At 39.1% G+C, this 9,451-nt stretch overlaps 1 protein-coding gene across 2 annotated transcripts; it reads right to left on the bottom strand.

Moving 5' to 3' along the window:
* Positions 1 to 461: 461 nt before the first annotated feature.
* Positions 462 to 6,797, bottom strand: LOC147158525 (uncharacterized). 2 transcript variants are annotated; one of them, XM_086060487.1, is made up of 7 exons: positions 6,525 to 6,797; positions 3,379 to 3,567; positions 2,286 to 2,415; positions 2,109 to 2,210; positions 1,946 to 1,980; positions 1,833 to 1,859; positions 462 to 1,663 (listed from the first exon to the last, which is right to left on the bottom strand). In XM_086060487.1, the coding sequence occupies exons 1-7, from the start codon at positions 6,676 to 6,678 to the stop codon at positions 1,389 to 1,391; spliced, it is 912 nt and encodes a 303-aa protein (XP_085916613.1). In that variant the 5' UTR covers positions 6,679 to 6,797; the 3' UTR covers positions 462 to 1,388. The 2 variants fall into 2 exon arrangements, with proteins under 2 accessions (XP_085916613.1, XP_085916612.1); XM_086060486.1 differs by lacking the exon at positions 6,525 to 6,797 and adding an exon at positions 4,607 to 4,938.
* Between the last annotated feature and the right edge of the window lie 2,654 nt (positions 6,798 to 9,451).

The following is a 9,451-nucleotide window of genomic DNA, read 5'->3' on the forward strand; positions in this document are numbered from 1 at the left end:
TTTGGCAGTTTCAAACCTCTTTTTTCCAAACGTACACTTGCAGACATTTTTTTCCAAGTGATTACATATATATATATATATATATATATATATATAGATATATAGATATATAGATAGATAGATAGATAGTCCCACCATTATTATTTTTTACCTGTAGAAATATATAGTAGCTGCACAATGAAAGTATTGAATAGAAGGAATACTACGTATTCTCACACTTTAATCGCCACATGAGGGCGCTAAAGCTTTCCCCCTGAAATAGTTTTGGACAGACTTGAAGCTAAGTCAACCTCATCGATGGAGGGAGAGTTTATTTTTATGCCAACAAACAAAAAATGTGTTTTAAGTTTGTTTACAAATAATATGTATGATTTTAAATCTATTTTTGTTTGATTGCATAAAAATAAATTTTACTCCACAGTCATCAGTCTGAGATGTGCGTTTATGAAAAATGAAAAACATCACAGCACAAGTTTATTTATTGTTTTACTGCACTAAACCTTAGATTCTTCTAGTACAGACTGTACTGTATGGAAATACAACTACAAAAAACAAACACAATCAACGCAAATGCACACTCAAACTCCCCAAAACAATAACAACAACAATATTCAGGTAATAACAATAGCATGTAAGAAACCCTATTTCAAACTACTGTAAAATACTATATTTTTTTGAATAGTGGCCATGGCTCTAGTAGTCACAGGGTTAAAAATAAATAAAAACATTTTCAAACAGTACTACTACCATGGATCATAGAGATTATAGTTCACCAATGTAAACTAAAACAATTTGAACTGTTACTAACCAAAAGCGCAACACCTAGCGAAGCATGGAAGCAAACAGTGTCACAGAAGAATTAACAGTGCGCTGCCCGGAAATATTGTCTTTAGAGACAATTAAGTAATCCAGCATAACCATACATGGTGACAGAAGTTGGGGCTCAATCAAGTATTATCTAAAATAGCGAACAAATAAAAGTCTCACCCCAGTAGACGCTTCCCCCTGTTGAGTATATAAACAAGAGTTAGCATTTCAATCAAGCATTTAGGTTTGAATAGGGCAAGAGTTATAGTTTTAAACAAGGATTAGTGCTTCAAATTAGCATTTGAAGCCAAGGTAAGGCTTTCAATTTAGGTTTTAAACAAGGCATAGGGTTTTAAATGATGGTTTCAAAAAAGGGGTTGGATTTGGTTTAAATTGCCTTTTGAAGTTAAGGTCATGAACTTTTTGCATTTAACAGTGGTGTTCCTCAAGACTCACTGCTAGGCTCATCGCTATTTCTATACAATTAGTATTTGCGAAAACACGTTAAGCCAAAAGTTGTTCAAAACAATCAAGATCAATAGGTAACGTGACAACAAAATGAAAGCATTGTTTAGAGCTGGTCAGTAGCAAATCTGAAAGTACTGGCTGGGGGATTTGATGTTAGCATCCTGCTGCGCGTTCTGCTGACTGCTGACTTTGTTGGTGGTCTTCTGAAGGTTCAACATGAAGGACGGGCTCTTCCTCCTTGCATCGGATTTAGCCGTGCCCCTCGCCTGCGGGGTGCCTCCCGGCCCACCACCACCCCCTGCCGCAGGCACCGTGGGGGCGGATGTCGCAATGGTCTCAGAAGACCCAGTCTTTCTTGTGAGGGGGCTCAGATAGATCTGCATAGTCACTAAGTGAAGCGTTGAGATGGGGAGGAGGTAGGATGGCGGTGAATGTGAAGGGGGGCATTAGGGAAAGAAGTCATGGTGAGATGTGGAAATGAAGGAACAGAGAAACACAACTCAAATACTAAATTGAATACTAGATGGTGTAGTCATGTCGTCATGGGTGAATCCTACCTTTGCTGTGCGTCACTCGCCTCATGCCTGCATAGTAACAACACACTTCATGTCATGTTTCTTGTAAAGACTTGCAAAAAAAAACAATTAAGAGTGAAACTCAAATCTTTAACCTGAATTTACGGGTCCCTCCTTGGTTCTGCTGCCCCTATTGGAAAGAGGAGAAAATAAGGCTCATTACTAGAACCATTGCTTTTTTCCTCTTTACTCCTCAATGCTCAGCTCTACATTAGTTGTAATCTATTGTGTTTGTCAATATTTTATAAACATCCTCACCCTTCTTGTGTGCTTGCACAGGACGATGCAGATGAGGACGGGCGCGCTTTGGGGGTCTTACATCGACTGTCCTTCACACTTCCTGCAGGGCTCCTGGCACCACTGCACAGACGACACAACAAGTAAGGACATATTTGTTAACGTATCCCCCCCCGTATAATAGTATGGGCCTCCCACCAGCGAGGGGGTGTAGGGCTGTAGTTCCTGCAGATTCCTCCAGATGGTAGCGTGGAGCTCTTCCTCAAGCTGACAACTCCCGAGGACCCCATGGGTGCTCTTGGGGGCAGACCCAACGAGACAGGCCTCCCTGTGAGGGGACACCAATGTACATAAAAATAAATGCCGTTGTCTTATTATAAGAATTGTAATACTCACCTTTTTAGTGGCTCTTCATGATCAGTTTTACCCCTCAGAGGCATTGGATTTTATGAGTTCACAATTTCAATTAGCCAATCAACAGTGAGAAATGGTGACAACAATTAAACAATACAAATTAAATTAGATTCTTTATTTTGTACTCCAACTACATTTTCATGTTAAAATTTTGAACTCTCAAGTATGAAAAAAACCCCATCTGCAATTTAGACTATAATCTCCACAAAAATTAATCGCTGGCCTGTCTGTTAGTTTGATTAAAACATTTTTTTTAATGGACATTCAAGTGCATGTAAAATGATTAACGGAAATTTATTTGGTAATTGATCATTAATTCAACTGACAAACCTCGAAAGCAAGTATAGTTTATATACTAGTATGTTGTTATTAAAGTTGAGCATTTTATGATGAGTCATCAGGCCAAAGCAAAATCTCTAGGATTAGCTTGTCCGTGAAAGAAACCTAGAAATGGGGAAGAATGACCCTAAAATGGCTGCTCAAAGGCAAATGAGCAGACTGCCTGTATCTTTTCTGGAATGGTTTCTTGAGATTTCTTTTGTGGGTCTAGTCATGATAGACACACTGACCAATTTCTATGTTGATAAATTAAACTGGTTTCTGGAGCTGAATTTTTAAACTTAATTTAGTCAAGATTTGTGCTTGGAAATATTTCCAAGATTAATGACTTCCTGTTCAATTTCAGGAATGAGACCTATGCCTTTGTCGTGCATCCTGTTATGAATGAACACATTTTGTGGTGATTAGTGAAAGTGGTGACAAAGGGATTACCTCGCAGGAGCACTACTGAGTGATGTATCCATTTTTATCAAGTTCACAGTTCAGAGACAAAGTAGCAGAAAACTGATGAGTTAATTAACGCAAATGTTTTGCCAACCTTTAGTGCCCGCCGTCCTCTTGCCCGACGCGGTGGCCTGGTGCTCCTCGGAGATGTTGAGCCTCTTGAGGACGTCGGCCAGGGTCATCTTCAGTAGCTGGATCTCGTCCTCCTGCATCTGCATCCTCTGCTCCAGGTAGGTGAGCCGGTCGGCCACATCCAAGTTGCTGGCCGCCGAGCTGCGACCATCTGGGTGGGGAGGGGCGAGCACACAAGCGTTGATTATGTAGCACATCTCGCCAATGCTTACATGAAATCCCCGGCTTGTTTGCATCAGGTCTCGTGATTAAGGTTGCAGATTTGTCAAATAGATCGGCAGATGGGTTCCTCTTCTATAGCACCCAATTGCAGTGCTATTGTTAAACTGCATAATGGTATCCATTTACAATCATTTTAATTACTGCAATCTTTTTTCTTTTCTTTTTAAACAAAACCTCTGTTTTCATTTTTTATTAACACTTAGCAACCATTTTAATGTTTGTCATTGTAATGGTGGTTGTTAGAGACAAGTGTTTTTTTTAGGTGGTATTTGGTATAAAGTTTTAAGAATAGCTCAGTTCACAACCTTTCAAGGAAAAATACTGTAAATGGTTGTTAAATATATAACTAATGCACTTTAAAAAATAAAATATATGTAGTATATACTGTATAGTATTTAAAATAAAAGAAACTATGTCACACGATTCCTAATATACATAAAAACAATACAAATATTAAAAATAATAAATCAACATTAAATGTATAATAAATAAAAGTGTATTTTAATCATTCAAAATAAATCTTTTTTTTTGTTTACTTCCTATTACAATATTTTCTGTTACCTGTTTATATGTCCAATAAACAAACAAACAATTTTAACATATGGAAAACTATTATTCTAATATGTTCCTCAAAATGTATGAAAAATTGATATTAATAGAAACACATTCACTCATTCATACTCACATTCGCAGTTATGGACAACTTCGAATCTTCAATAAACCTCATAAAAAATAAGCTATATTCAGAATAAATCATGTTAGATAAAAACAAGATTGTGCATGTACAAGCAACCAAATGTAAATAAAATCCATATTTTCCATTCATCAGCATTAAGACTAAGCTTTCCGACCCCCTTCCCGTCTCACGCATGGCAGTCAGACTAAAGCAAAAGAGGTCAAAGCACAGCTGGACACACGGGATGGTAAACAAAATTCCCGGTGTCACTGCAACAAAAATGGCAGTCTACCATGTGAGCCGCTGGACGCCGACGACGAATAATCGCGATGGAACCTCTGTGGGCCCGCCGGGCCTTCTGCCGCCGCCTTGGCCGTCTTCCTCCTCTTCCTCTCCTCGCGAGAGCACACTCTCTCTGTCCTCCTCACGCCTCCTCTGGATCCACTCACATGGGACGACTCTCCGTCCATCCTCTGCAGACGCAATTCTTGGACCCACCTCGCGGCATCCAGGCCTACTGATGCTGAGCCTGCTCTGGTTTCCACGGCGACTGGCAGCATGAACGGGATGCTCTGATGCTTAAAGCCCTTCGCTCTGGGCTTAAAACCTCAACCGTGGTTCAAATCAGCCTAAATTGGTGTGTGTGTGTACTGTGATGGGGTACAAATGATAATCCCCCAGACTGAGCCTCTTTGACCCCGCCCCACTGGCCTCACACGTAAGCCTCATGTCATTGACAGGAAAGGAGGCAGAAAGGGGAAAATGTAGCTTCTTCCTTATCTTATCTTCTTCTTCCAGGACAATCTGGAGCCAACTAACGCTTAAATATACTGTATCATATAACTTTGCCTTAAAATCCATTAGCTTCTTGCTAACACACAATTGGAAATGACATAGACAGGCTAATGAATAGCATCTATGTGGCGGTGTTATAATGCATTAGGAAGTGGATCTTTTCTCAACTCATCTGAACTTTATTTATAGAGCACTTTAAAAACAACCATCCCTGACCGTTTAAATAATAAATTAAATAATTTTAACACAAATATTACTGCAAATGATTGAGTCACTTACAATAGTTGAGTTAAACCCGTTTGTCTGTGTGACTGTATTATACTGCCGCCCTTGTGGCCAGGTCACGCACCGCAGAGGGAGCAGCAATGAATTGATCGTGATGCACAAACACCGCCCTAAAGACTCTTACATACAGACTAACCGGCGAACCTGAATCCAGCGCTTTATGCCACTCAACTAGGCCACGCCTCTTAAAGGCACACATCCAACACACAAATATGACAGTAAATACACTTTCTGAGACAAGTTTATTTTATTTTATAATACAGTGCTATTTTTTTATCCTTTACTACATTTAGGACATGATTGTGTTATTAGGGGGGCTGGAAGGGATTAACGGCATTTCAATTAATTTCAATGGGAAAAATTAATTTCATGTGCAAGTAAACTGTCAACTGAGTTGCAAGCTTGGTTACGAAACATATTCAACTCGGAAATCAGTCCTGTAATCAATAAAGCGTGCCATAACCGGCTTCTGATTTCCTGTTTGTCTCAAACCGACCGGGCCATCATCCGCACACGCATACACACTCCCCATATGGTGATTGGGATTAGAATAGCACATAATCCCACTCCTGTAAAAGGGAATTAGCAGTCCGAAGCTCCATCTCAGATGTGCAAAGGCCGCGTTCTCCCTGCATGCCTTTCGTGCAAATACATATCAACACACATGTAAATAGTTATGCACGTTTCTAAATATGCATAAATCTACAAGCGCTTTGGAAAAGTTCATATGAAACATTTAATTTAGGCCTCTTTGGCACACATACTCTAATTATATACGTGACCTGAGCTAGGCCGTTGTGATCATCTTTCTTGCTGTGGTCTTCCTCTTCCCTATCCCTGCCACTCTTTTGGCACACTTATTAGTTGAATCCAGTTAAGTCACACATTGTTACATGGGCTAGCATATTCGCTCCCCTGTGTGGGCGTGGCTAAAATTGTATAAGAACAGGAATCATTTAGCACAGAGCAGACCTCCTATCAACTCGAATGTGTTACTAATGGCTGTGGCAAATTTCATGAGCAAATTTAGCAACAACTCACCCACCGTCGAATCCTGAAACCCTGCTTTCCATTTTTAGAAGAAAATGTTTTTTAAAAAACAAACATTTAATGACAAAAGCTTCATGCACCTGTCATGGAGTCAGTGTCAGGCGCCAGTAGGGAGTCGCTGTGGTAGCTCTCCTTCAGCGAGCCCCTCTTGAGGAGGGCTCCGGGGTCCTCCTCCATGCCCAAACCGGGGTCCGCCAGCTCCTCCAAATCCCCCTCGGCCGTACCCGCAGCCATGATGTGGGTCACCTTCCCTTAACAGCCGGTCACACCCACAATTTCCCCCTCGCCTGCCACCCACCTGCAACTTCACAGGCGTGTGCACAGAGAGGCTGATGTCACTCAGAGGACAGATTAAGAGCCTAAGCCATCTCCACTCACAATCTAGTGGGGGTAGACTTTGTGTGTGCGTGTGTGTATACCGTACATGGCGGTAAACACTTTCACAGTTAAGGCCCACACAAAAAAACAAGTTCCTGCAAGATACATTAAAAAAAAATTTTTTTTAAACAACATTAGCTAGCTACTAGTAAACATCTTAAACGGTACAATTTGGAATCAAATTTCATCTTGTCAGCCTCGTTAGCATAGCCAGTTTATTTTTGTAAACTGTTTGAATCCCGAGTATGGAGGATCAAAACTGCCAAAATTAAATATAAACAAATGACTAAATAAACAAATTAATGAATTAATAAAGGTGAAAATAAAAAGTGATATTAAAAATATAATTCAAAAATTAAATACTAAAAATACATATAAATGGAATGGCTGGCAACCAGTTCAGGGTGTACCCCCCCCCCCCCCCCCCCCGCTTACTGCCCGAAGCCAGCTGGGATAGGCTCCAGCCCCCCCCCCCCCCCCCCCCCCGCGACCCCTGTGAGGACTAAGCGGTTAAGAAAATGGATGGATGGATGAAATATAAATGGAAATAAAAACAACAAAAATATATATCCTTAAATAAATAAAAGTAAAAATAAATACAAAAATAAATATATAAATAAAATTAAATATCAATCAATAAATAAAAAGGCTCTGCTCTCACATTTATTTATTTCATGCTACAGACACTCTGTCAGGTCGAAATGTTATTAAAATAAGGAGGCGTGTCTTAAATAAATAACATGTCCGAAAAAAAATCATCAACACCACGCTTCCACCGCTTGCACTCCCTTGGGAAATATTAACCAGCTAGCAAACAAATTGCTAGCAAAAATAAAACAAAATTTGTCATTTTTAAAATAGGCTAAATATATAAAAATCCAGCTAGCTAACATACTAAGTTGCCAATTATTGCCAGAAAAACTTCCAAAACAAAATTTGTTAGCAAAGCTGGCTAAACCCAATAGCGTTCCCTAATAATATATAATAGTGAATCACAAAAATATATTAGAAAAGGAAAGTTTGTCAAACGTATAATTCTGCGCGTCGGACATCTTATCTAGGCTGCCTCAGTGATTCGCCAGTGGACGTTTCCAAGGTGTGGTTTTGAAATTGAATGTATGTGACTATGCAGTACTACCTTTCACTTACAAAATAAGTGGAACACAATGTACCTGGTTGCATATTGATAAACCCCAAAAGTTGCAGACAAGTGCACGATCAAAGTGCTTACGTCAGGCTGCCATGCGGTGTGGTGCTTTGCAAGGATGATACCATGTGCAGATTAGGCGGCATGAGTTGATTAATTGCCATCATCAGGATGAAAATATGCTGAATGGACAATGTAGAGAAGTAGGACATTGTGTCATGGTTTTAGTTTACACTGCTCTCGTGTGTCCGTGTCTGTTTTTTGTGTGCCTGTGTGTCTGCGTATGTTTATTGTCTAGTGTGTGTGTGTTCGTGCGTACATTTGTGTAACTGTGTTTGTGTGTGTGTGTGTGCTTGGCCAAGATGCCAGCAGGGGTGTTTACTCGCACCTGCCTCAACAGATGCAGATAGCGACCTCAAGACCTTGCACAGACAGCAAAGGTTCTGAATCTGACCCCCTTTCGCACTGATACAAATTTCTCACTGCTGCCCTCCTGTGGAGAGCTGTATGCACGTTTATCTCGCCAACCGGGAAACATCGCATACTTCCTGTTTTGATCACATGGATGGAGAGGAGAGCTTCCCTTTTGCACTCAAACGCCGTCTAGAACGCGGGGGAGGGACATTAGTGGTCACTAAACATGTCTAGAACAGCCACAGAGGGCCTTTTCTCCTGACCTGACCGCATTTTAAAATAGGGTGTTTGCTGAGCTTTAAAAAGTCTTTCATGGTGTATTATATTCCCAAAACTGGTTTCCATGTGATTTGTTTACATGTCTGTAACAAAGATTGGGATTAAGGTAGCATACGTATTTAAAAACGAAACAAAAATAAATACAAATGTAAAAAATGTTATGTCACAAGATACATGATCAAACTTTGTATTTTAATTTTTTTCTTTTACTCTAGGGAAGAAAAGTTCAATGTAAATTCACCATGTTTTTAAAATTTAGAATTGTAAATGCAAATATTCTGTGATATCACAATATTTTTTTATTTTAAAAATGTTTTAAGTTATATCAAGTATTTTTTAAATTAAATACATTAAATACCACACTAATACTAATTGCATTTAATTTGACTTATTTATTATGATTATATATTTTTTGCTTTGTCACCAATAGCACCAAACTGAGATTAAGACTGTTTTGGTAAAAAAAAGAAAAAGAAAAAAAAGTTGAATGTTGCAAGATATATGGCATTTTTTCTTGATTTAAAAAATATTTTAAATCAGATATTACACTAATTTAATTTCTGTTCCGTAACCGATAAAACCAAACATAGATTTAGATTTTTTCATTAGCTATTTGTACTTAAATAAATAAAATTAGACAGCACAGTAATTTTTGCTTTGTTACCAATAATACCAAAAAATTTGATTTAGACTGGGAAAAAAAAGCCTTTCTGTTTAGCCAAAGGCTAACGAGTGCTTCAGACAGTGTAGTTACTTGAAAGTGGCTTTGAACCTTCAGTCACAATAGCT

This window comes from Leptonotus elevatus, chromosome 18 (genome assembly GCF_054856555.1).
Source record: "Leptonotus elevatus isolate MCC_2025b chromosome 18, RoL_Lele_1.0, whole genome shotgun sequence".
In the NCBI taxonomy this organism is placed as follows: Eukaryota; Metazoa; Chordata; class Actinopteri; order Syngnathiformes; family Syngnathidae; genus Leptonotus; species Leptonotus elevatus.

Excerpts from the sequence above, each read along its gene's own strand:
- LOC147158525 (XM_086060486.1), bottom strand. The coding sequence starts at position 4,874 with ATGCTGCCAGTCGCCGTGGAAACCAGAGCAGGCTCAGCATCAGTAGGC. Across the intron at positions 2,416-3,378 it reads GAGGACGGCGGGCACTAAAG|GGAGGCCTGTCTCGTTGGGT; the intron begins GTTGGCAAAACA and ends GTCCCCTCACAG. Across the intron at positions 2,211-2,285 it reads AGCCCTACACCCCCTCGCTG|TGGTGCCAGGAGCCCTGCAG; the intron begins GTGGGAGGCCCA and ends TCGTCTGTGCAG.